Source organism: Phascolarctos cinereus, unplaced genomic scaffold (genome assembly GCF_003287225.1).
Source record: "Phascolarctos cinereus isolate Bilbo 61053 unplaced genomic scaffold, phaCin_HiC Scaffold_5;HRSCAF=322, whole genome shotgun sequence".
Taxonomy (NCBI): domain Eukaryota; kingdom Metazoa; phylum Chordata; class Mammalia; order Diprotodontia; family Phascolarctidae; genus Phascolarctos; species Phascolarctos cinereus.
The window spans coordinates 50,956,410-50,984,094 of record NW_027555958.1 but is presented as its reverse complement, the minus strand read 5'-3'; the positions used below and the strand labels follow the sequence as shown (position 1 = coordinate 50,984,094).

Genomic DNA, 27,685 nt, shown 5'->3' with positions numbered 1-27,685 from the left:
AGAATATCTCCAATTAATGCATCTCATTCCTAGAGTGAAGAAGTCCTGAGTTCTAACCCAGTCTCAAACACTTACTAGCTGTGTGACTCTGGCGAAGTCCCTTAACCATGCAAATATAATGGTTTGCATACTTTCTCCCCCATTTGACTGTGAGCTGGGACTTTATGTGCCTTACATTGTATTCTCCAGTACCCAACGCGGTACCTGGTACACAGCAGGTGATTCATAATTGCTTGTAGACCTGACTTGATATCTAAGTGGCTGCCTCTGTTGGAAATCCAGTCTATAGCTACAATTACCATTTACAGATGGTGCCAAGCCAACTCAAGTCTTGTGAATTCAAAACCAAAGAAAGAAGAATTCACAACATATAAATATAGTATCTAACAGCAGAGCTACAATGATAAAATGTGATAAACTTACTTTAGACTAGCTTCCTCTCTGATTTGTTATAAAAAGGTCTCTTGGGAGTGGTGTGCTTTCTAACTCCGGCCCTCTTCCTGATGACTCAGCTGAGGTTGTGCTGAGGCCCCAGCTATGCTGTGGATTCTGGGTAGGGGCAAGAGGAAGAACAAAAAACAGCATGGCAGGGAGGTGGGGGAGTGCAGCATGGAGCACCTGGGGAGACCTAGAGGTCAGCGACCTCTTAACGCCTATGTGCCAGACATTGTGATAAGCACTGGGGATACAAAAAGTGGCAAAAAACAGTCTCCCTGCCCTCAAGGAGCTTATAATCTAACAGAGGAGTCAACACACAAACAAATATATGTAAAGCAAGCCATATAAAGAATAAATAGGAAATAATTAACAGGGAGAAGGCACTAGAATTAAGAGAAGTTGGAAGTGGTTTCCTGTAAAGGATGGAATTTTAGCTGAGACTAAAGATTTTTTTTTTCAAGTTGAGACTACACTGAGTTAGGGAAGTTAACAGGCTGAGTCAATCAGCCATTCTAAGCATGAGAGGCTGTGAGAGAAAATTCCCAGGGCTAAGTTAGGGATTGTTGTGTTCATAGAACAGTCAAGAGCCCAGTATCACTGGATCGAAAAAGCTGAAATGTGTCATTGGGTCTCAGATTTAGAGCCGGAAGGAATTTCAGAGGTCCATCAAACCCATCTGGGCCAACTCCTTCATTTTACAAACGAGGAATTGTGGTAGAGTGACCTATACAAGGTCACACAGATTTCTCAGCTCCTCTAATTGCAAATGCAGCCTTCTTTCCCTGGCTGGTGACTGTCTCCAGCAGAAACCTTTATAATCTTATGTGCTTATCTGATGTGGATAGCAACCAGGCCATTGAGGCATGGGGGAGGGGGGGAGTGCCCTTTATCACACCCAAAAAGACTAAACTGTGTCCAAAGTCCTTAAGAGTTTTCATTAGGATGCTGGGCCTGTTGGGGCTCTGTTTGGAGAATCCTAAAGAGGCTGGATCTGTTCCATGGTTGTCAGGTGATCTGGACCTACTTCTGGAAACAACATTATTATCATAACTCCTATCCGTGAGCACTTTGGGGCAGACAAAAAAAAATTGTCGCCCCTCATCCCAGGCTATTTGGTTAACTTCTAGGAGCACCAGTTTAGAAAAAGGAATCTGTGGCAAGAGTAGATACATCCCTGCACCAGCATTCTCCAAGGCCAAAGATGACATACATAAAGGTCCTTTTATGATACATACATGTTGGTTATTAATGCTATTATTATTATTAGTTAAAATGCTTCATCACCATGGAGAAAACTGGAATGTCAAGCAACCCCAAATTTTAGGCAATTATTGAAAAACTACAACATGAAAAACTACAACCAATTTTCATGCATCCTTCTAAATGCCTAACATTTCAAACCAGTGGTTTACATTACCAAACCATTCTTTCTACAACTTCGAAAAATATGTAAAACAATTTGGAAAGTAATTTAAAAAATTATACATACCTAATACTGTTGTTCTGTAAAGGACTACAGTAATGAATGCCACAAACAAGACTGATCCAATTAGTGTAAATCTGTGCCTTGTCTGATCCTCTGTTAAAAATAAAAATAAAACAAATGCTGATAAAGTGATTGCTTTATACTGTAAATATGCACTGAAAATGAATTTACACGATAAATCTCATTTCGCTTGTCAAGTGAATTTTCTCAACTTAGGTCAAAGGCAAAGAATAGCAATTCCCCGGCCCTCCACATCAGGAGGGAAGGTAGGTAGGATAGAGTGACCAGATGACATTATTTGAAGTAGCTACCTTGTCCCAAAATAGTTCTCCTAAGCTTAAAATTCTATCAAGCAAAGGTCAATGAATTACAGATCCTCCGAGTTGGGAGGGACCTCAGAGGTCATCTGGTATAATCTACACGGGAACAGAGATTCCTTTTACAAAAGCCTTAACAACTAGTCGTCCAGCCTTCTCCTCAATGTGTTACTTAATTGTTTTAGTTGTGTCCAACTCTTGGGGTTTTCTTGGCAAAGACACTGGGAGCGGTTTGCTATTTCCTTCTCCAGTTCATTTTACAGATAAGGAAACTGAAGCAAACAGGGTTAAATGACTTGCCCAGGGTCACAGAGCTATTAAGTGCCTGAGGCCATATTTGAACTCAAGTCCTCCGGATTCCAAGCTTGGTGCTCTATCCTTTGCAACACCTAGCTGCCCTCCTTCTCTTCAAGACCCCCAGTGAAGGAGAGTTCACTATCTTCAAGCCCAAGGAAGCCCATTCAACTTTTCATTAGGCTGTTCAAAGGACTGCCATTTACAACACTACCACTGAGAAGCCTAGCACAGGTCAGGAACATTTGGTTTCTAATCTCTCCTCTGATACATATTAGATGTGTGAGCCTGGATTTCTCAGAGTCAGAGGCCACTCTCTAAGACTGCAAAAGTTGTGAAGCAGGTGCTCAGATGTATAGTGATGGAGAGAGTTTCCTCTCCTGGGAGTTTCCTCCACCAATGAAATCACAGATCCAGTCCAAAAAATACTAGTACTAATGATGACTAGAAAAAAGAAAAAAGACCCAACCCCAATTACATTTTTTTAAATGTTCTGTACTAACTCTATGAGGTAAGGAGTGTGAGCACCCTGGAAAATGCTCTGGAATTAAAGTCAGAATGCCTAAACTCAAATCTTGACTCTGACCCTTTTATTAACCATGTGACCACAGGAAAGTTATGTTATTTCTTTGTCTCAATTCTCTCATCTGTAAAATGGGGATAATGATTTTTGCTCAAACTATATGATATTTGCACTAGACTATGAGCACCTTGAGAGCATGGACTGTTGTTTCTTGCTTTCTTTGGTTTTTACCTTTCTCTGCATTCCCCAAGGTTAGCACATAGTAGGTACTTAATAAAGGCTGGTTGCCTGGCACATACTAGGTACTTAATAAATGCTGCGACTAGGAGAGAAATACTTCATAAAGAACTATACAGACTTGAGAAGCTGTTATTATTAATTTTTAGGCATGTGACTAGACCAGTGCCACACAATAATAAACGTCAGAACTGGGACCTAAAAACAAAGCTCCTGACTCAAAGTCCAGCACACCTGCAGTCACACTCAAACTAGAAACCAGTGAACTTGACTTCGATTCTTGGTAAATTCTTGAACATATTAATTACTAAAGGAAGAGTTAGTGAACCTCTAGAGAAGGAAGCAATGACTAGAAAAGAGCTATCAGCGCTTCACCAAGAAAAGGTCAAACCAGACTACCCTCATCACCTTTTTTTTTTATTCATTTCTTTTTTTTAAATACAAATTTATTTATCTTTAGTTTTCAACATTCACTTCCACAAGTTTTTGAATTCCAAATTTTTACCTCATCTCCCCCTCCCCCCACCCAAGATGGCATGCATTCTGAATCCCTTCCCCTAGTCTGTCCTCTCTTCTATCTCTCTCCCCTTCTTTTATCCCCTTCCCCTTCTATTTTCCTGTAGGGCAGGATAGACTTCTGTACCCCATTTCTTGTATTTCTTATTTCCCAGTAGCATGTGAAAACATGTTTTTTAAACATATGTTTTTAAAACTTTAAGTTTCAAATTTTCTTTCTTCCTCCCCCCCCCAACCTCATTGAAAAGGCAAGCAACTCAATATAGGTTGTACACGTGCAGTTATGCAAAACACGTCCATAGTAGACATGTTGTGAAAAACTAACTCTATTTCCCTTAATCCTATCCTGCCCTCCCATTTATTCTATTCTTTCTTTTGACCCTGTCCCTCCTCAGAAGTATTTGCTTCTGATTACTGCCTTTCCCAATCTTCCCTCCTCTCTATCATCCCCTGCTCTCTTCCCCTTCTCCCCCTATTTTCCTGTAGGGTAAGACAGATTTCCATACCCAATTGAATGTGTATGTTATTCCTCCTTAAGCCAAATCCTATGAGAATAAGATTCACTCATTCCCTCTCACCTTCCCCTTTCCCCTCCACTGTAAGAGACTTTTCTTTTCTGTTTTTTTTTGTGAGATAATTTACCCCATTCTACCTCTCCCTTTCTTCTTCTCCAGTATAATCCTCTCTCATCCCTTAATTTTATTCTCCAGATATGACCCCTTAATCTTCAACTCACCCTGTGCCCTCTATCTATCTATCTACATATAATACATATAATTTTTTTCCTCCAACTACCCTAATACTGACAAAGGTCTCATGAGTTATAAATATCATCTTTCCATGCAGGAATGTAAACAGTTCAATCTTAATAAGTCTCTTATGATTTCTCTTTCCTGTTTACCTCTTCATGTTCCACTTGAGTCCTGTATTTGAAAGTCAAATTTTCTATTCAGCTCTGGTCTTTTCATCAAAATGCTTGAAAGTCCTCTATTTCACTGAATGACCATTTTTTCCCCTGAAGGATTATACTCAGTTTTGCTGGGTAGGTGATTCTTGGTTGTAATCCTATCTCCTTTGCCCTCCAGAATATTATATTCCATGCCCTGCAGTCCTTTAATGTAGAAGCTGCTAAATCTTGTGTTATCCTGATTGTGTTTCCACAGTACTTGAATTGTTTCCTTCTGGCAGCTTGTAATATTTTCTCCTTGACCTGGGAACTCTGGAATTTGGCTATAATATTCCTAGGAGTTTTCCTTTGGGGATCTCTTTCAGGAGGAGATCTGTGGATTCTTTCAATTTCTATTTTGCCCTCTGGTTCTAATATATCAGGGCAGTTTTCCTTGATAATTTCTTGAAAGATGATGTCTAGGCTCTTTTTTTGATCATGGCTTTCAGATAGTCCAATAATTTTTAAATTCTCTCTCCTGGATCTATTTTCCAGGTCAGTTGTTTTTCCAATGAGATATTTCACATTGTTTTCTAATTTTTCATTCTTTTGGATTTGTTTTACTGTGTCATGGATTTCTCATAAAGTCACTATCTTCCAATTGCTCTATTCTAATTTTTAAGGAAGTATTTTCTTCAGTAAGCTTTTGGACTTCCTTTTCCATTTGGCCAATTTTGCTTTTTAGGGCATTTTCTCCTCATTGGCTTTTTGGACCTCTTTTGCCATTTGGGTTAGGCTATTTTTTAAGGTGTTATTTTCTTCAGTATTTTTTTGGGTCTCCTTTAGCAAGCTGTTGACTTGTTTTTCATGATTTTCTTGCATCACTCTCATTTCTCTTCCCAGTTTTTCCTCTACTTCCCTTACTTGCTTCTCAAAATCCCTTTTGAGCTCTTCCAAGGCCTGGGACTGATTCATATTTTTCTTGGAGGCTTTGGATGTAGGAGCTTTGACTTTGTTGTCTTCTTCTGGTTGTATATTTTGATCTTCTTTGTCACCAAAGTAAGATTCTATGGTCTGACTCTTTTTGAGCTGCTTGCTCGTGATCCCAGCCAATTACTTGAGTTTTAAACTCTTTGTTAAGGTAAGAGTCTGCTTCCAATGTGGAGAATGTACTGTCCCAAGCTTCAGGGGTTTGTATAGCTGTTTTCAGAGATACTTGTAGGGACCTGTAAATTTTCAGTTCTTCCAAGGTGGTATGATAAGGGGTGAGGTGTTTACTCCTTTCCTGGCCTGTGACCACAAGTATTCCTTTCTGTCCTGTAACTGTGAGGAGGGGTTCCTCTCCACAGCCACTCCAAGCTCCACCATGCCAGTGCTCCTCCTCACCCTAGCACCGCCGCCCAGAACCATGACCCAGATCCAAACACGGGCAAAGCAAGAGATTCCTGCCTCAGCACTGGCAAAGAGATCCCTGCAATCCCTCTCTGATCAGCCACTGGATTCCCCCTCAGTCTGTGGTATGGAAGCTTGGGAAGCAGCTGCCCCCCCCAGGGCCATGCTCTTGGGGAATGAAGCTGAAACCCCACCTTCTCTTCTCAGCACTGACAGAAACAGACTTTTCCCACTGACCTTCTAAGTTGTCTTTGGCATTAGTGGGTTGAGGAGTCTGGAAACCTCCACAGCTGCCCATGATTCAGTACTCTGAGGCCTGCTTCAGGTTCGCTGAGGCCTGCGCACCCACACTGCATGCCGTGCTCTCAGCCCGGCACGATACACCTTTCTGATCAATCATCCAGGTTGTCTTGGGCTGGAAATTTGTTTCACTCTGTCTTTTTGTGGGTTCTGCTGCTTCAGAATTTGTTTAGAGCCATTTTTTATGAGTATTTGGAGGGGTTTGGGGGAGAGCTCAAGCAAGTCACTGCTTTCACCCTGCCATCTTGGCTCTGCCCCCTGGTCCCCCTCATCACCTTTCCTTATTGTTGTTCAGTCTTGTCTAACTCTTCATGACCACATTTAGGGTCTTCTTGGCAAGGATACTGGAATGGTTTGTCATTTCCTTCTCCAGTTCATTTTATAGATTAAGAAACTGAGGCAAACAAGGTTAAGTGACTGGCCCAGGGTCACCCAGCTACTAAGTGTCTGAGGCTGGATTTGAACTCATGAAGATGAGTCTTCCTGACTCCAGGCCTGGCACTCTACGCATGATGGCGCCACCTAGATGCCTTTCCTTATGGAAAAAGGAAAAAATTTCTTATTTGACTTGTAGATTACAGGCTTTCTCTAAATATAAATTTCAGCGAAGTATTTGATAACTAGATGGACTTGAAAGTGGTTGAATGACCAGACTCAAAGAGTAGTCATGAATTAACGTCGCTTTCTCAGTAATTAAGCGAAGAGAAAAAGAAGCATTAACTTAAAAGTGAATAAGCATTTATATAGTACCTCCTATGTGCCAGACAAAGGCTTAAGACATTTTTACAAATATTATCTCAGTTGAGCTTCACAACAATGCTGGGAGGTAGGTCTTATTACTATTCTCATTTTACACTTGAGGAAACTAAGGCAAGCAGGGGTTGAATGATTCGCCAAGGGTCACACAGCTAATAAGTGTCTCAGGTCAGATTTTAGATCAAGTCTTCCTGATTCCAGGCCTAGCACCCTATCCTTTGTATCACCAGCTGCCTGGTGGGGTGAGTAGACAGGGAACTCATCAACCAACATAGATTATAGAAAGACATTTAAAAAAAGTAGAATCAAGGGCAGGAAAAAATGGATGAATGCAGCAGTGTGGTACTGTAAGAAAAGTGTTAGTGCTGAAGTTCAGAATGCATTAAGGTTCTTATGTAATGTTTGTTGTTGTTCAGTCGTATCCAGCTCTCTGTGACCCCAATTTGGGGTTTTCTTGGCAAAGATCCTAGAGTGGTTTGCCATTTCCTTCTCCAGCTCATTTTACAGATGGGGAAACTGAGGCAAACTAGATTAAGTGACTTGCCTATGGTCACACAGCTAGTAAGTGTCTGAGGCTGGATTTGAACTCAGGTCTTCCTGACTCCAGGTCCCAAACTCTAGCCACTACACCACCTAGCTGCTCTAGGAAATGTTAGAATACAACAAAAATGGTGGGGTTTTAGGCAAACTCCATTCCCATTGAGGAAATGAAGAGGAGATATCCTTAAGCTCTTCCTCTTCGTGGGCTCTTTCACATCTCATTCTCAGGGCTCCTCATTCTTAAACAAGCCTTCTTTATTTCATTCAGTATTACCCCATTTATTTCTTCCCTTTCATTGTTAAACATAAACCTTGGGGGGTGAATGACAATTCCAACCTAGAATTTACTGCAAAGGAAAGGAAAGCTGGACATATGACTTGTACCTTAGACTTTGTTTCTCCCAGTATAGCTCAAGTCCCCTAAGTACAAGGACCTTTTGCTCCCCAGTGCCTAGCATAATGCCTGGAGGGGGGAAAAGCCATATGATATTGCCTATCTAAAATATGGCTCCAAATACAGTGGTAATGAATTCCACTGGGATTTTTAAAAAATCACCTTCACAAGTACAAGATGGGCTGGATATAGCTAACTAGTATTTTGTCTGGAAAAGATCTAAGGATTTAGTGGACCACAAGCTGAATATCAATAACAATGAACGGCGGGATATAGAAACACAGAAATCTATATGATCAGAGATTAGAGCTAGGAAACATTCTATTATAATTATTATTGTTATTATTCATAGATGGGGAAGCAGAAACTTAGAGTGGTTAACTCAACGATGGTCACAGAGCTAGCGAGTGAGTGGTCAACCTTGGATTCAATCCTAGGTGTCCTGTCCCAGTCCCCAGCTTCTCCCCCTATACTTAGGCTACCTGCCTCACATTACACATTACAACACATTACAACCCTTTAATTATCAGCTAATGAGTTAAGTAGCTAAGCGTACTTTGATCTGGCTGGAGTAGGGAAGACCTGAATTTGAATCCGGACTCAGACACAGATCATCTGTGCGACTTTGGGCAAGTCACAACCTCTGTTTGCTCAGTTTCGGCACCCAACCACCAGGGTTGTTTTGAGAATTAAAGGAGATAATATTTGGAAAGTGCTTAGCACAGTACCTGGCATATAGTAGGCACTTAATAAATACTTGCTTCATTACTTCTCAGGCAAGTGGACCCAAAGAATGGTGAAAAATGCATCAAAACACAGATCTAGTCAAACTAGATGTTTTTAGCTGACCAGTCATGGTGTCAAGGTCAAACAGAAAGAGGGGCCACTAATCCAAACACAGGGATATCCATGAATTGCACTTTGACTTAGTTTCCAAATGTGATGTTACCTATTTAGTCTCGTAAAATATTTCACCAATTACATTTTCATCTGAGTTGGGCTGCACTCAGGATTGTTGTAGGCCCCATGTTTGACACCTCTGGCTCAAGAATCTTTTTTTTTTCTTTTTTGGCTGAGGCAACTGGGGTTAAATGACTTTTCCAGGGTCATGCAGCTAGTAAGTGTCAAGTGTCTGAGGCTGGATTTGAACTCAGGTCCTCCTGACTCCAGGGCCGGAGCTCTATCCACTACACCACCTAGCTGCCCCAACAATACACTTTTAAAGGAGGCTTTTATAAGCAGAACCAGATCAATAAAATAATGACTATGACAATGGAAACAAAAATAAAATTACCAAAAGAAATACAAGCTCTAATTAACGAAGGAACTAATAACAATGGTCCCAGAGGACCGATAATGAAAGCTATCCCCTGCCCCTTAGAAGCAGGGAGTTGGGGGATGACCATGACAGACCCTCTCATTTTACAGACAGGAAAACTGAAGTCTAGAAAGATCAAGTCATTTGCCTGTGATTACTCAGGTAGTAAGTACCAGAGCTGGGATCTGAACCCAGGACTTCCCATTTCCTATCCAATACTCTTTCTACCACAATGGGTGGGTCAATACCAACATGGAGTGAGATCTTTAGTTGAGTGACCCAAGGATTCATAGTAGGTGCTTAATAAATGCTAGCTGACTGACCATTCCAATCAACATTTCTTTTGCTTACCAATGAATGGAATGAAGACACAAATGGAATTTTAAAATATTTGCGTATTGTTGTCATTGCTGTTTGTCCTTCCTTCTCCAAGAGGACCATGACATCAGAAAGGTGACGCCATGACCTGCAACGGAACTGGATTTAAGTGAGGGAGGGCTGTGCAAAGCCATCAGCCTCGCTTTCTCCTCTGGAGCCATCTGGGTCCAGTGGCAAGAATATATCAGGACAACTGGAGATGGCCCCCACTAGACAATCTGCCCTCAAAGATGCTTATCATTTAATGGAGGAGGCAACATGCAAACAAACATATCTACAGCATGCTAGATATATGATATTTGCAGATTACAAAGAACTGGGAAAAGTAGCTAACACAACAGATGACCAAATCTAGATCTCAAAAGATCTCAGTGATGTATCAATCCAATAAGATAACAGGGATTAGTGTAAAGTCATCCACTTATCCTCAAGAACAGGACAAGGGAGGCATGGAGAAAGAGCAGTTCACGTGGAGAAGGCCTTCAGGGTTATGGTGCTGTGGTACTCTGCCTTGGGCAGATCATGTGTGTGGGTAACTTCCTGTATTCAGTTCTGGGCACCCCATTTGAGGAAGGACATTGAAAAACTGTTGTGAATACACAAAGGAGGGCTATGAGTCTAACAGGGGCCCATCTCCAATTATCCTGATCTATATCTGGCCACTAGACCCAGATGGCCCCAGAGGAGAAAGTGAGGCTGGTGACTTTTTCACAGCCTTCCCTCACTTAAATCCAATTCACCTGCAAGTCATGGCATCACCTTCCTGACATCCTGGTTCTCTTCAAGAATGAAGGACAAACAAAAAGTCTGACAAGCAGCCCATGCCGTACAAGGATGGGTTGAAGAAATGGAGAATGTCCAGGCCTGAGAAGACAAAACTTAGAGAAGAAATGATAGCTGTCTTCAAGAATGTGAAGAACTTTCCCATGGCAGAGGGATTAGAGTTCTGCTTTTTTATTTTTAAACAGTAAAAGATTTGGAGCCATGCGGAGAAATTATAGAGAGGCAGCAAGTGTCCAGTATAAGGTAAACAACTTCCTAATAATTAAAGTAGCCCAACATTGGAATGGGTGACCTCAGAAGGCAGTGAATTCCTTACCCATGAGAAACGTTAAGTCAATGTACATGGCCACTTGTCCTATTGAGGGGGTGTGTGTGTGTGTGTGTGTGTGTGTGTGTGTGTGTGTGTATGACTTTGGAAATCCCATCCAATTCTGAGTTTGTGAATAGGGTTGTAGTTCAGGCTGTCTCCTGATGGATTAATGGACCTCCTGAAATGGTGGCTGTCCTTCATTCTCAAAGTGGACCAAAATGACATCACTGTGTCAGGGTCAAGGCACAGTGTGTCCATCTACGGCTGATCAGACCAATGACAGCTTGGAAGACGCTACCACAGGTCAGGTCCAAACAGTCCATGTGAACATTTGGGGTAGAGAGGTTTCTAAATCTGTGCATCTCCCGCTTCTTTTCAGCTCTATCCTCCCAACCCCTTTTCCTCCCCCCCCCACTCTACAATACCACAGCACCTCATAAATGACGAAATTGTTCCTACCTCGATAACTTTTTGTTCCTCCACCACACCCAGACTGCAAAGTCCATTCACTTTCCCCCCTCCCACTCCCCCAAACATACAAGTTTCCATTTGGTTTCTTTTGTGACAAATCATTGACTGACTAAAATAAGAACAAGTCTGAGAAAAAAACATGTTATGTCTTTGCTTCCTGGTTTTATAACTGCTATTAAACATATGGCCTGACTAAAAAGTCTCAAAATCTATTTTTCTCTTTAGGGAACTCATTATTTTGTCATTTTGTTTAACTCAAAACAGAAGAACTTGACATTTGCTGTCTTTAAACTTGACAATTTTTTTAATTTAATTTTTTTAAACTTAAGAATTAACTTTAATTTTTAATTTTGAAGATTAAAAAAAATTAAATTTAGATTATTGCATTTGAATTTAATTTTTAAAAATTTTTTAATTAAAATTTTTAAATTCAAAAATTAACAAAAACTTACTGATGCCTTCTGTTTTTTACATCATGGTCATTTCTGGTTATAGTCACCTCCACCCTCAATTCCCAGAGGTGAATCCTCCCATGCAACAACAAAAAATAGTTTTAAGTAAAAACAAACTACACAGTGACTAATGTGTACAATATCAGTGTATGACACATACAACATTGTGCCCTGGTAGTCCCCCACCTTCCTGCCTTTAAGAGGCTGGAGATCAGTTTCACTATTAGTTCTTCTCAGAGTGTCTTTTTTCTGGTAATTTCATTTTTGTTTATATTGTTATAGTCATTATATTATTGATCTGGTTCTGCTTATTACTGCCTCCTTTAAAAGTGTATTGCTGGGGTAGCTAAGTGGCACAGTGGATAGAGCACTGGCCCTGGAGTCAGGAGGACCTGAGTTCAAATTAAGTTTTAGACACTTACTAGTTATGTGACCCTGGGTAAGTCACTTAACCCCAACTGCCTAAAAAAAAAAGTGTATTGTTGCTGTTTTTGGTTTTCCCAGATTAAGGAATTCACTACCTCCTGAGGTAACCCATTCCAGTGTCGGATTATTCTAATTATTAGAAAGTTGCTCCTTATATTGCACCCACAGCTGCCTCTCTATGAGCATTTCGCTCAAATGATTCTTGAGCAAAGTTCACCTGTTTAAGCATACCTATTTGCAACTGGGCAAGTTTCTGCATATGAACTGCAGAGGCTTAAGGCTCACAGATTTGGAGCTCAAAGGGATGAGTCTAGTCCAATCCATTCCCTTTTCAGATGAGGATCCTACAGCCCAGAGAGGTTAAATCACTTGTCCAAGGTCACACAGGCAGGATGCTGATGAACCAGGCTTTGACCCTGGCTCACAGAATCAAGTCCTGCGACTCTAATCGCAGCACTCTTTCCACTGCACTCCACTGCCTCCTGTAGTCAATTTCATACGAATACTCACTCTCTGGGACACAGGTCTTGAGAAAAAGTGAAGATTCATTGGTAGATACAGGGTTCCGTGTAACGCAAGAGATTGTTTGTTGGAAATCTTCAGCATTCCTCAGCAGCACCTTTGATGGTGACATAATCACATACGATCCAGGAAACAGCCATTCGTAATTTAGAAAGCGACTGTCTTCTGACCCATTACATGAAACTGTAATGTTTTCACCATCAAAAGAACAGTAGAGATCAGGTTGTAGAAGTTTCTCTAGAGAGAAAAAAAAATCAAGCAAGTTACGTATCACAACAGAAACTGGTTTGTGCTCCAAGTACATTTAAAACAGCCATTTAAAAATGTGAGAGGGGAAAAGGACCTATGTGCACAAAAGTATTTATGGCGGCTCTTTTCGTGGTGGCAAAGAACTAGAAATTGAGGGGATGTCCATCAGTTGCAGAATGGCTGAACAAGTTGTGGTATATGATTGTGATGGAATACTACTGTGCTATAAGAAATGATGAGCAAGTGGATTTTAGAAAAACCTGGAAACACACGAACCGATGCAAAGTGAAATGAGCAGAACCAGAAGAACAATGTACACAGTAACAGCAACATTGTATGATGATCAAGCTAAGAAGACTTTGCTCTTCACAGCAATACAATGAGCCAAGGCAATTCCAAAAGACTCATGATGGAAAATGCTAACCGCATTCAGAGAAAGAACTGATGAAATCTGAATGCAGATCAAAGCATACTATTTTCACATTATTTTTTTGTATTTCGTATTTTTCCTTTTGTTCTGTCTCTTCTTTCACAACACGACTAATATAGAAATGTCATATGATTGCACATATATAATCTATGTCAAATTACTTAGCATCTTAGGAACAGGGGAAGGAAGGGAGGGAGAAAGTTTGGAACTTAAAATTTTATTAAAAAAAAGAACATTAAAGCTATATTTACATGTAATTGGAAAAAATACTATTTAAAAGAAAAAAAAATGTGAGAGGCAGTGAATAGTAGTAGGGAGAGTGACCTGCCTCAGACACCTCATGGCTGTGGATTCTGGGTAAGTCACTTAACCTCTCAATTTTCAGTGACTCTCTAAGACTATAAATTTCAGAAAAAGGTGACAACCCATCCCAGTAGGGCAAGTTTCTTTATCCAGGAGTCTCCTATAGCATAGAAATTACAGGTCTCTCTATTTCCCTCCCTATTTACAAATCTATAAGGAGCCTTAGTCTTCCTTATAAGCTCAGGAGTGTATAGAGTTCCCTTCCCTAAGCACTATGGGGGAAGAATCCTCCCTCATGCTTTGCATGATTTGGAAACTCCTGGGGCCAGAACAGTTAAATTGATAGCTCATGGTGTCTGGCCACTGGGGTGAGTCCCTGTATCCCTACTGTCTGATGATCAGCAAGGCTACTAGTATACATAACCCAAGTCCCCTGAATGCAAATCCAGCAATCTTCCCATCCTATCTTGCTACCTTTCTTGTATTTGTATCCTCAGTCCTTAGCATAGTACTAGGCACACAGCAAGGGCTGAATAAGGGCTTTTTCATTCATTCATTCATTCATTCATTCATTCATTCATTCATTCACGGATTTAGTGTTATGGCTTTAAGCCATAAGACACCAGTTACATTAAGCTACTGTCACTTTTTAATAATTCACAATTGCTAAATTAATTTGCCAGGTTGCCCAATTATTTAGCAAGGAATGAAGCAAAGGTCAAGTGGGTGAATTCTGAGACTAGGGAAGGTCTAGCAGAATGCAGGGTGGTGCCTAGCCTGTAACCACGGTTCTTCTATACCAGAGGTGGAGATTAAAGAGGACACTGAGTACCTGCATGCCCTCTGTAGGTAGAAATAACTGAGTTCAGCACATAACAGGAATAATTATGAAGATAGGCTTCTGACCATAAAGGACAACCTTTGTGTCACCATCAGGGTGGGGCAACATTCCAGGTTTCTTCCCCCATTGGGCCTTGTATTCCCAGGTTCAAGTGGGTCTGCTCCTCTGCCCACAACTGAATTTGTCTTAAAAAGCTGATCTGAGGACACCTTTCCTACTGTTTGCCCCAGACATTACTGGGTCTAGTGGAGCCTCCGAAACAGCCAAGGTGGCAGCATGATGGGACTGTGGGTTTGCAGGAAAGGAATCAGAAGGAAACTATGGAATGCTGAAAACATATTTCATAGATCTTTGAGCTGGAAGAGACCTCAAAGATTCCATTAGATTGTGAGCTTCTTGACGACAGGGATCAGAACCATGCTTTTTTGTTTTGTTTTGTTTTTTAAAATTTACTGCATTTAAAAAAAACAACAACAGCATTTATATAGTTACCTCTACCCCCACTCTCCTTTGTAACAAAAAACAGTTAAGCAAGTGAAACTGACATACTTCCACATCCCAAAACCCCATCAACCTGCGAAAAAACGTTTCATCAGTCTTCTGAAACAATATTAGTTATTTACCTTAATCTGAATTTTTTTTAGTATTTTTCTTTCCATGAAACACGTCTCTTGATTCTGCTTTCTTCACTCGACATAAGTTCATACAACTCTTCCCTAATCAGAACCATGCTTTTGACTTTCTTTGTAGCTACAGCCCTCAGTACAACGCCTGGCACATAGTAAGTGGTTAACAAACACTTTCTGACTGACTGATCCTCTACTTCAAACCTATCATTTTTTACATTTACATAGGAGACTGAAGCCTAAAGACCTGCCCAATTGAACTGACTTGCCCCAAATCACACAGACTATAATAGATCAGGGACTGGAACTCAGGGCTTCCTAGAGTGAGAAATCCTATACCGCAGAGAAATGCTAACTCTGGTATTGTTTTTCCTTCTCACTATACTAAGGGATTGTTCATAGAAGTGAGATGAACTACTTTGCCCTCAATCTGAATTGCAGTAATACCTTTAAATAGACTACTTCAGGCATTTCTTTTATGCATGTAACTCTCTTTTCTTAATGAGAAATGAATTGCATTAATTAATTATAAACACTTATTAATTGGTTAACTGTTTCATATTTTAGTCATGAAGCCAGCCCGCAGCCTACTCCCTTTCCTGGGGGACCCGGAGGTAGGGTGTGATTATGATGGTTGTTTTCCTTGATGATTTTAAGGTGTGTCTCTGAAAGAATGAGAGTCAGATGAGATTTAGAGTAACCTGAAAATACAAAATTGGGGGGCAGGGGAATGGGATGTGGAACTCTGCAATTATATTTGCATATTTTAATAAAAGAGTTATCTGGCTGCGGTAAGTATAATGAGACTTTAGGAAAAGGTTGTTGCCATTATTTGGAATATCAGTCTTTGCGTTGGCATGTTTAAAAACAATAAAAGCAATAATAAAAGCTGACATTTATATTGTACCCTAAAATTAGCAAAGTTCTTTACATATATCCACATTTGATCCTCACAACAACCTCGTGCTAGTATTATACCTATTTATAGATAAGAAGACCTGAGGGAGACAGAAGTTAAATGACTTGCCCAGGGTCATACAGCTGGTAAGTGTCAGAGGCAGGATTTGAACTCAGGTCTTGCTGACTCCAGGCTCAGCACTCTATCCACTGAGCTACACCTTAGGAACATGAATTATAATATCATATAAGTAATACTGTATTAAATTCTGTATAATGCAATAAGATTTTGATGAATTTGTGGTACCATTGATTTGGGTGTTCCCTCTAAATTTCAACATACACATACTTGCCCAGCCTGTGCTACTTTTGTCCATTTTTTTTCTGACCCTGTGATTTCATTGTTATGTGGAAATCCCAGTGAGAAAACTCCCTTTATCAGTTCAGATCTCAACCTTCTCTTCTACTTATTGTTCTAGAGAGATGCCTTAGGCACTGAAAGGTGCAGACAGGCTGGCATCCAAATCTTCCTAAAGGAGGCTGTCTTTTTACCCACCATGTTATGCTGATTATCCTACTTTTGTCTAAGTCCTCCTACACATCTCCTCCACAGTGGGGCCACGCAACATGCCAAAGACCTTTATAACTTGATGCTGTAACTTACCAATGAAATCGAGACGCCCCATAGTTATCCTTTGCCACGTAAGTATGATGCTCTTGTTAAAAAATAAGTTTTTATTGATTTTTTTATATTACCATAGTTTCCCTTGGTGTCCCTCCCTCTCCCAGAGAACCATCCTATATTTTAAAAACAGTATTTTTTAAAAGAAAAAGAAGACGAGGAAAAAGTCAATGCAGCTAATCAATGTGTTGAAAATCTGAAAACACATGCAACATATAGCACTGATGGACTTCCGCTCTCCCCAAAGGGTTCAGCGTTCAAAGCCCTTCTTAACCCTTAACCCTCCTATCTTTCCAGTCTACTCAAACCATATTTGCTGCCAGGTACTCTTCAATCCAGTGCCACTGGTGTCCGGGCTGTTCCACAAACAAGCCCCTCCATCACTCAGCTCTGGGCATTTTCTCTAACTGTTCCCCCACTTACCACTCCTCACTCCCCACCCCAACTCTCCCCTACCTCGAATATTCTCCCTCTTCTGCTCAGGCTACTGACCTCCCTGGTTTCTGTTAAGTCCCAACTAAAATCCCACCTTCTAAAGGAAACCTTCCCCACCTCCACCCAATTCCAGTGCTTTTCCTCTCTTAATTATTTCCTATCTATCCCGTGTATAGTTTGTTCTGTATACATTTGTTTGCATGTTGTCTCCCCCATTAGATTGTGAGCTCCTTGAAGGCAGGGACTGTCTTTTGCCTCTTTTTGTATCCCCAGCACTTATGCACAGTGCCTGGCACATAGTAGGCACTTAATAAATGCATTTTCACCATCACTGTCTGAAGTGTAGAGAAGTGATGTCAAACTCCAACAGAAATGGATCCTTGTGGGTCACATACTGACTTAGAAAACCATAAATTAACATTATTATGATGTATTGTGTTTGTATTTATTTTCATTCATTCAAAATTCATTTCATTATTTATTCAACATTGTCCAACTATATTTTCATCTGGTTCAGGCAGCATTCATCTGCTAGCAAATTTGGTACTCCTGGTCTAGACAAACAATACATAATCTATAAAATCCTGATTTATACATAGCTTTGTTAATTCCCCAGGCATAATTGCTCACACTGAAAATTTAACAATTAGCTCATCTGAGTATAAGCTGGCTCCTGTACATCCCTGTATGATTTGCCCAGGAAGGGATTTAAAGGAGCCCCGAAGGGGCAGAGAATGGGAATTATGACAAAGTAAGTCACAGCCGTAGGTGAAGTAGGAGGTTGCCTACATGATATAATTTGAAGAATCCCAAGATGTCCCCACAGAAAACCCAAAACTCTCTCTGCTAAAATTCTACCCCAAGAGAGTCTATTCCTTTGAAAAACCATCTTCTTACTTTCAAATACAGGACTCAAGTGGAACATGAAGAGGTAAACAGGAAAGAGAAATCATAAGAGACTTATTAAGATTGAACTGTTTGCATTCTTGCATGGAAAGATCATATTTGTAACTCATGAGAACTTTGTCAGTATTAGGGTAGTTGAAGGAAAAAAATTATATGTATGTATATATATAGATAGATAGATAGAGGGCACAGGGTGAGTTGAAGATTAAGGGGTCATATCTGGAGAATAAAATTAAGGGATGAGAGAGGATGATACTCAGAGAAGAAAGGGAGAGGTAGAATGGGGTAAATTATCTCACAAAAAAAAACAGAAAAGAAAAGTCTCTCACAGTGGAGAGGGGAAACAGGGGAAGGTGAGAGGGAACAAGGGAATCTTATTCTCATAGGATTTGGCTTACGGAGGGAATAACGTACACATTCAATTGGGCATGGAAATCTGTCTTACCCTACAGGAAAATAGGGGGGAGAAGGGGAAAAGAGAGCAGGGGGATGATAGAGAAGAGGGCAGACTGGGAAAGAGGGTAAGAAGCAAATACTTCTGAGGAGGGACAGGGTCAAAAGAAAGAATAGAATAAATGGGAGGGCAGGATAGGATTAAGGAAAATAGAGTTCGTTTTTCACAACATGTCTACTATGGAAGTGTTTTGCATAACTGCACATGTACCACCTATATTGAGTTGCTTGCCTTTTCAATGAGGGTGGGTGGGGAGGGAAGAAGGGAGAAAATTTGGAACTCAAAGTTTTAAAAATACATGTTTTAAAAAAAATGTTTTCACATGCAACTGGGAAATAAGAAATACAGGAAATGGGGTATAGAAGTCTATCCTGCTCTACAGGAAAATAGAAGGGGAAGGGGATAAAAGAAGGGGAGAGAGATAGAAGAGAGGACAGACTAGGGGAAGTGGTATTCAGAATGCATGCCATCTTGGGGTGGGGGGAGGGGGGAGATGAGGTGAAAATTTGGAATTCAAAAACTTGTGGAAGTGAATGTTGAAAACTAAAAATAAATAAATTAATATTAAAAAAAAAGAAAAACCATCTTTAAAAATAAACACATAATCCTTGGAGGATTCATTCTTCCTCTTTCTGTTAATAGCACTGCCATTCTTCTAGTTAACCAGGTTTGACATCTCAAGAGCCATCCTGACTCTTCCTTTATTACCCACAAGCAACTGATCTCCTGTGTTTCCTGCCTTGCTCTTGTTAAACCTGATCTGTGCCCTTAGCACAACCACTGGTCTTTCAAGTACCTCTCTAGCTTAACAGATTGTTAGAACTGAAAGTCCAAGTAGTCCCACACCTTAATTTTCTATGTGATGATATGTGAATCTGGCCTCAGACAATTACTAGTTGTGTGACCTTGGACAAGTCACCTAACTGCTGTCTGCCTCAGTTTCCTCATCTGTAAAATGGGAATAATAATAGCACCCACCTCCCAGGGTTGTTGTGAGGATCAAATGAGATAATATTTGCAAAGCACTTAGCACAGTGCGAGGCTCATAGTAGGTGCTTAATAGACATTTATTTCCTTCCTTCTTTCTTAATACCCTCTTCTTCTTTCAGATCCCATGACACCACTCTCTCTTGGTTTTCTGACTGTTTAAACAAACAAAAGGCCACATAGCCAGGGTGACAAATTTAGTACTGGGATCCTGGTATCTTCCCTTCAAGACAGAATACAGCTCCTTCTTCCCTATCATGCTATGTCCTTGTTATTCAGATCTGTTACAAAGGTTCTAACCACTTCCTTCCCTAGGAGATAACCACTTTAGCAGTGATCTGTCCTTGGTCTTGGAATCCCTTGTCTAACCACCATCCCCTGCTTTCCACTTGCATGACTCCCAACCCTGAGTCACTCACTGCCAAGTGGTGGACTGGAGCCACAGCCAATTGTGAAATGTTCAGTGTGAGTATTTATACCTCAAGAGTGAAAAAATGCTCCAGATGAAGGTTTGATTTGTTCTTTTGCTGACTATCTAGACTTCAGGAAAGTCACCAGAGAAAATGTCAATAATGATGCAAATTAAACTTAAAAGTATATCGTGCATTCAGGCTATTGTTTGTCGTTTTTGGAAAGCCCCCTCCCCTTTTTTTAGGCAACTGGGGTTAAATGACTTGCCCAGGGTCATACAGCTAGTGTCAAGTATTTGGTCTGAGGCCGGATTTGAACTCAGGTCCTTCTGACTTTAGGGCCAGTGTTCTATCTACTGTGCCACCTAGCTGCACCTAGGAAAACCCATTGTTAAACATTTACTAGAGCACCACTGGGTCTCTCCCATCATTTACCTTCTCTGCCCCTACTCCTGAATTACTTTGAACTGCTGTAAGAAGTCCTCCCAAATGTGCTAGCTGGCTTCACTACAAATCTATCATCTCATTCAATTGGGCTCTCACTCTTAGGAAGCAATTTCTTTATTTATCCTGTATAGACTTCCTCCCTCCTGCTTACAAAAACACTGAGGTCATACTTATTCTAAAACAAAAAAAACCAATCCTTCTCTTGTAAATTTCCGGAAATTTACAATCCCTAAAATCTCTATGGCTAGTTCTTCTACTTTCTAATCATCAATTCACTCACATCTAAACCCTCTGAAATTCGATTTCTGTCTACACCACTCTTCTCCAATTGTTCTCACCAAGGTTAGTATAAATGATCTCTAATTTCCAAGACTAATGGCTCACTGTCATTCTTTACTTTTCATCTGACACCAGCTCCATCCCCCACCCCCCATCTGTTCCTAGCAACTAGGTGGCAGAGTGGATAGAATTCTGGACTTAAAGTCAGGAAGAGATGAGTGCAAATCTAGACTCAGCTACTAGTTGTGTGACCCTGGACAACTCACTTCTGCCTCAGTTTCCTCAACTATAAAATGGGAGTAATAATAGCATTTATCTCCCATGGTGGTTGTGAGGATCAAATGTAAAGTGTTAGGGGCAGCTAGGTGGCGTAGTGGATAGACCGTCAGCCCTGGATTCAGGAGGACCTGAATTCAAATCCAGCCTCAGACACATAACACTTACTAGCTGTGTGACCCTAGGCAAGTCACTTAACCCCATTGCCTAGCCAAAAAATAAAAAGTTGAGTGTTTAGCACAGTACCTGGCACATAGTAGGTGCTTAATAAATGCTTATTTCCTCCTTTCTTTCTTAATACTCTCTCCTCTTTCAGATTTCCTAACAATATTCTCTCCTGGTTTTCCTATTTCCTAAGAAATGAAAGCTACCTGTTCACTCTAACATAAACACATGAATTACAAGTGAATGTGCTGCCTCAGGTGGTAGGTAGTAGGCACCTCATCCCAGACCTGGAACAAAGTCGGGATGACCTTTGGTGGGGGCAGAGTAGAAAGGTAGGCTTTCAAGTTCTAGTTCCTAGATTCTATGATTGCTCCTAACTAGCAGATTGCTCCCTTCTTTTCTCCCAGTACTACACAGTCTGTTCCTACCAATGAGGTAGAGGGAAACTCTACCAGGGTAGAGGTATACACTACCTGGACCCTAGCTGAGCTCAGGACAGCTCCCTTCCCACCTGATCCTTGGTCTAAGGTCCCTATTTAGGCACAAACATCACCCAAGTTCAAAGAATGAATTCCTTAGCTCTAACAGACATTCAGGGACGTGGGAGACAAAAATCCTAGTACTTGTTGCATCACCAAATAAGGGGAAGGTTCTGAGGCCAGGCGAGTCATGTAGAGCAGCTATGACTATGTGGGGCGCTGCAGAATCAGCCACTATGTGCCAGTCAGCCTGGACGAAAGGGTGATATCCTATCTCCTTAGCCTTTGGAGTATGTTCCAGCCAGCCCCTGGGAAAGGGCTGCTGGCAAGCATTTTGATCTCATCTCCTTAGCACTAGTCTCATTTCCCTATGCTGCTGTAATAAGGGAGAAGCCAAGAGGGCACAAGCGCCTCCTCCTTTAGAAAGGTTTACCTATCAGGACTGTCTTTCCCTTATTCAGCAAATTTTCTATAAAAGCAGGGGGCAACTTTCCCCATTGAGGTTTTGATATATCGTGGGCCATAAGAAATTAAATGGGAATTTTGGGGGAGTTTTTCCAGAAGCCACAGATGACACAGGAAGGCCAGCAGACAACACAGAAACTCAGAAATGCATAAAATATATGATTAACATTGTATGATATCAACATATTTTATCCTTTAATATCATAATAATTCAGACTTTTTTTCTGGTATGAAGGAACACCAAAAAATTTTAGGTAGATTTTCTACATTGAGGGGGTGCCACCTCCCTTACCCACGATGTGGAAAGGATAACTGTAAATTTCATTTTTGAGTCTGCCTTATTTTAATTAGGCAAGGCCTCAAACAAAAATTTCTTTTAACAGGGCCAGAGATAATCCACTACCTTTTCTTTGCCTCCATATATCCTCAAATAAGGTTGACACAATACATACTGAGCATGAATATGCTTGTGGTAGCTCACAGGATCACAGCTGGAGAGTTGGAAGGAGTCTTACAGGCCATCTAGAACAAATTTTTTTTAAAATTTTTTATTTTTAGGCAGTTGGGGTTAAGTGACTTGTCCAGGGTCACACAGCTAGTGTCAAGTGTTTGGTCTGAGGCCAGATTTGGCCTCAGGTCCTCCTGACTTCAGGGCTGGTGCTCTATCTATTATGCCACCTAGCTGCCCCTTAGAACAACTCCTTCTTTACAGATTTTAAAGATGAGGAAACCAAGGCTAAGAAAGCCAAAGTCACTGGAGCACTAATGGTCAGAGGGAGGATTTGAATCCAGATCCTCTGACTCCAGAGTCAGTGAGTGCACTTTTCATTGTACTACATGGAATCCCTTGAAGCTATTAGAACCCAAACTGGTTCCTCATTGGTTCATCTTCCTCCTCCTGCCATCTAGGCAGTCAAAATTAAGCACCTACTATGTGCCGGGCCCTGTGCTAAATGTGATCGATTCAAAGGAAGGTAAAAGACAGTCTCTGATATCAAGGAGCTCACAATTTAATGAGGGAAACAACATGCACATGAGACTTGGTTCTCAGGCCTTTTCTTTGTCTTGAGGTTGTCTCTCTTTGTAATTTGATATTCACATCCATGGCTTCAATAACCATCTCTACCTTGACTCAAAAATCTAGGTATCCAAGCACAACCTTTCCTCTCTCTCCAAATGGATGTATCCCTCACATCTCCAACCCAGATTATTTGTGACTCACATGTGACTCGCAAGCCTAATTTTCTTATCTCTATTAGTGATTCACCCAGCTGCTGTAGTCTAAAGCTTCAGAGCAATATCTGCCTTCCCTCATCATATGCCTAACATGTCCCACTCACCCTATCTGTTTGTTTATTTTTCCTGATGTTAACTTATATCCTCACTTTCAATGACAACACCCTAATCCAAACTTCCATTTCTCATCTACTGTCTGTCATGTATTCCTAACTAGTTGGTACTAGTTCACACTATAACCAGGAGTATAATGAAAATGGTAAACAACCAGCTCCCATTTCAGGGGTATGGTGGGAAATGTTTAACAACTAGCTCCTATTTGGGGGAAAATGTGCACAATATGCATTTTTAAATTAAATCTGCATTATTAACTTTTTCTCCATCACTTTATTAAGTGTAGACAATCAATAAAACAATAAATCAAACCCTAATTTGTAGAATTTTCTGATTTCTAAGGTATAACTCCTCAGACAGAAAATTTAAAAACTGTCTTTTATCAGCTGGTATGACCTGGCTCCAAATTAGCTTTCCTAAAATACTGCTTTAATAATAACCAAGATGAGCACTTTAACATTTATATACATGATCTCATTTGATTTGGACAACAACTTTGTGAGGGAGGTATTGCATGTGTTGTCATCCCCATTTTATAGATAAGGAAACTGAGGCTGAGAGACTATAAAGTATCTTTCACAGCCACTATTTCAGTGTCAGGATTTGAACCCAGGTCTCCCTGGCTCCAAGTCCAGTACTTTATCTGCTGTGCTGCCCCTACTGCTTTTATCTTGTCTCTTTCCTATTCCAAAACTTTCAATGTTCTGTAGGAACACATCTAAACTCCTTAGCCCTCCACAGTTTGGCCCCAACCTACTTTCCTGACTTTATCTTCTCCTTCTTCCAAATTCTTTACCTCGACAGATCTACAAATGGCTCTGCAACCTGGTCTACTGGGACTGGGAATGGAGCAGAACAGCAGTCTTCAGATGGGTAGAAAGGAAGGGCCCATGTAGATAAGAGATTAGATTGGATGTGTTTGGTTCCCAAGGGGAGGTCTAGAATAGTGAGTGGAACTATTCTAAGCTCTCTCCAATGGAAATGTTCTGCCTTCAGAGTATAAAGTCTGCCCTCCCTGGGGGGGCTTTAGGCAAGGGCTGGATCTCCCCATTTCAGATGTGGATCACCCCATTGCTCTCAGAATGGAGAGTCTCCTTTGGGGTATGGGTTGGCTTAGATGGTGTTCTTTCTAAGGTCTCCTCATATTCTGTGATTGAGTATGGCACAAACTTTTTTGTGTTTTCAAGAGAATAAAGAAAGGTATCAAAGGAGCTGAGCAGGCTGAGAAATTGAGAAGTCAAGGTTGGAAAAGAAAAGGGGCTGGGAGGATAAGATGATAAATTTACTGGGAAGGAGGGAAAGGACATGGAGGCCCACAGATGACAGCAACAAGGGGTTATGATAGATGGATGGAGGGAGAGAGACAGAGACACAGAAAGGGTATTTATTAAATGTTTACCATGTGCTGCCATAGTGCACAGAGTGCTAGGCCTGAAGTCAAGAAGACTGATCTTCATGAGTTCAAATCCTGCATCAGATACTTACTAGCTATGTGACGCTGGGCAGGTCACTTAACCCTGTTAGCCTCAGTTTCCTCATCTGTAAAATGAGCTGGAGAAGGAAATGGCAACCCACTCCAGTATCTTTGCCAAGAAAACCCCAAACGGAATCATGAAGAGTCAGAAACGACTGAAATGACTGAACATCAAATGTGTACTAAACTGTACTAAAACTGGGGAGATAAAGAAGAGCAAGCAAAGCAAATGGAGAGGATGAAGAGTGATTTAAAGGACAGGCAGTTACTGAGTGATGGTGGCAGAGAGAGTAGCAGTGGGGAGCAAAGAGGAGGCCAACTCCTCCTTCTGGCCCTGGGTTTCGGGAGGCAGTCAGCCTTGGACAGGGCGCCAAGAGATGTGGTGCCCTCAGGAGAAAGTGAGGTTCCCCTTGGCACCAGACAGAGAAGGATTCTATAGGAAAGAGGTCTAGGACCAACCACAGGGTTAGAGCTGAAATGAAGGAGAAAGGAATAAGCATTTATAGGGCGCCTAGTATATGCCATCTCTTTTGATTCTCACAACAACCTTGTGAGGTAGGTAGTGTTGTCATCCTCATTTATAGTTAAGGAAATTGAGGCAAACAGAACTTAACTGACTTGCCCGGCATCATACAACTAGTAAATATTTGAGGCTGGATTTGAACTCAACCTTTCCTGATTCCAGGCCCAGTGTTCTATCCCCCGTACTGCCCAGCTGCCTATGAACGAACCTCAGAGGTCATCAAGTCCACCTCTGTCCTTCTGACAAATAAACGACTTGCCCTGAGTCCCATACAGGAAGTAACAGAGCCAGGATTCAATTTCAGGTCGTCGGTTGCTAAAAACCATCTGTTTTTCCACGTCATCTTAGCAGGAGAAGGGTCTCCATGAAAAAAGAGGGCAGAGGAAGACAGTAACTAAGAAAGGCTAGTGTTGTTTACAGATGAGGAAACTGAGGTTCAGAAAGCTTGTGATTTGCCCCCGATGACATAGTAAATAATTGAACAGAGGAAGGATTTGAACCCAGGTCCTCTGACTCCAAAACCAATATTCTTTTCACTCTATCAGGCTACCTCTTGTCAAAGCCTCTTTAAATTCCCTAGGTCTTCCTGTCTCCAGGTTCAGCACTCCATCCACTGTGCCACCTGGCTGCCATGAGTCATGAAGAAGAGGGACTTGTTCTGCTTGGCCACACAAGGCAGAACTGGGAGCAGGAGGTGGAGGTTTCAGAGAGGAAGATGTGGGCTCTCTGTAAGGCATCTTCCTCAGTATTTCTATTCCAAAGTGCAATGGGCTGCCTGGAAAAGAAGATGGTTTCCCCTTTCAGTTGTTGTGTGGTCATGCTCAATGCTTCATGACCCCTTTTGGGGTTTTCTTGGCAGAGATACTGGAATAGTTTGCCATTTCCTTCTCCAGTTCATTTGACAGATGAGAAAACTAAGGCAAACAGAGTTAAGTGACTTGTCCAAGAAGCATTTGAGGCCACATCTGAACCCATGATGATCAGTCTTCCTGACTGCAGGCTAGGCACTCTATGCACTATGGCACCACCCAGCTGCCCCAGGTTTCCCATTACAGAAGGTCTTAAAATGGAGGCTAGATGATCGCTTATAAGGGATGTATGTTGTAGAGGGACTTCTGATCAAGGCTGGACTGGACTACTAGACAGTGTGTCTTAACTGGGTGCCTTTGCACTGGCAGGTCCCCAGGCCTTCAATACTCTGTTCTCTCACCTCTGACTCTGAGCTTCCTATTTCCTTCCAACCTGTTTCAATCTCACCTTGGGTAGGAGGCGTGCTGCTGCCCCTCAGCTACTACTGCCTTCCCCTTCCGACTCCCTCCCATCCTCTCTTCACATGCTATCTCTTTCTTTTGAATGTCAGCTCCTTTGGGGCAGGGACAGGTTTTGGGGGAGGGGAGATTTCATTTGTTTTTGTTTTGTTTTTTGCTTTTCTTTGCATCTTCAGCATTTAGCATAGTACTTGGCCCGTAGTCATCGTTCAATAAATTACTGCTGACTGACGGGACTGAACATACTCTCAGGTCCCTTCTTATTCTGAGATTTTGGGATTCCTAACTGAGGAAGGGGCTTATCTTCTCTCTAGTTTGTTCTGCCACATAAGACTTAAGACTGATGTCTACTTTTCACTTGGAAACATTGGCTCATCACCACAAAATATTTTTTCTTGTTAAATATTTTTCAATTAGGTCAGTTAGAATTCCTAGAAGAAAAGGAGAAAGAGCTAAAAATTGTATCATACTTGTATATATTTAAAAAAATTTAAAGCTAAAGTTGCAACCACTTCTTAGAAGTTTCTTAGTATAAGGACAGATTTTCCTAATTCCCCAACTTATACGAAAAAAATAACCACAGTCAAGAAATGACAAGTATGGCACGTGATTATGATGGAATACTATTGTTCTATAAGAAATGATGAGCAGGATGTTCTCAGAAAAAGCTGGAAAGACTTACATGGGCTGATGAAAAGTGAAAGGTACTGTGTACAAAGTAACAGCAACATTGTAAAATTATCAGCTGTGAATGACTTCGCTATTCTCACAATACAATGATCCAAGACAATTCTGAAGGACTTATGATTAAAAAATGTCATCCTTCCCCAGACAAAGAATTGATGGTGCCTGAATACAGACTGACGCATACTTTTTTTTTAACCTTTCTTTATTTTTCTTTATTTTTTTTTTGTCTGTTTTCTTTCACAACACAACTATTATGGATATGTTTTGCATGACTACATGTGTATAATCTATATCAAATTGCTTGCCTTCTCAA

The 27,685-nt window shown here is 41.0% G+C and overlaps 1 protein-coding gene across 2 annotated transcripts in view; it reads right to left on the bottom strand.

The window, feature by feature from the left end:
• CD58 (CD58 molecule) overlaps positions 1 to 27,685 on the bottom strand; it is a 94,617-nt gene that overhangs the window by 12,074 nt on the left and 54,858 nt on the right. The window contains exons 4-5 of one of the 2 annotated variants that reach the window (XM_021002642.2): positions 12,728 to 12,976; positions 1,928 to 2,017 (exon numbers count right to left, since the gene is read on the bottom strand). In XM_021002642.2, the coding sequence (XP_020858301.1) occupies positions 1,928 to 2,017; positions 12,728 to 12,976 (339 nt within the window). The remainder of the gene's footprint in view (positions 1 to 1,927; positions 2,018 to 12,727; positions 12,977 to 27,685) is intronic. The other variant, XM_021002653.2, reaches the window with a different exon arrangement.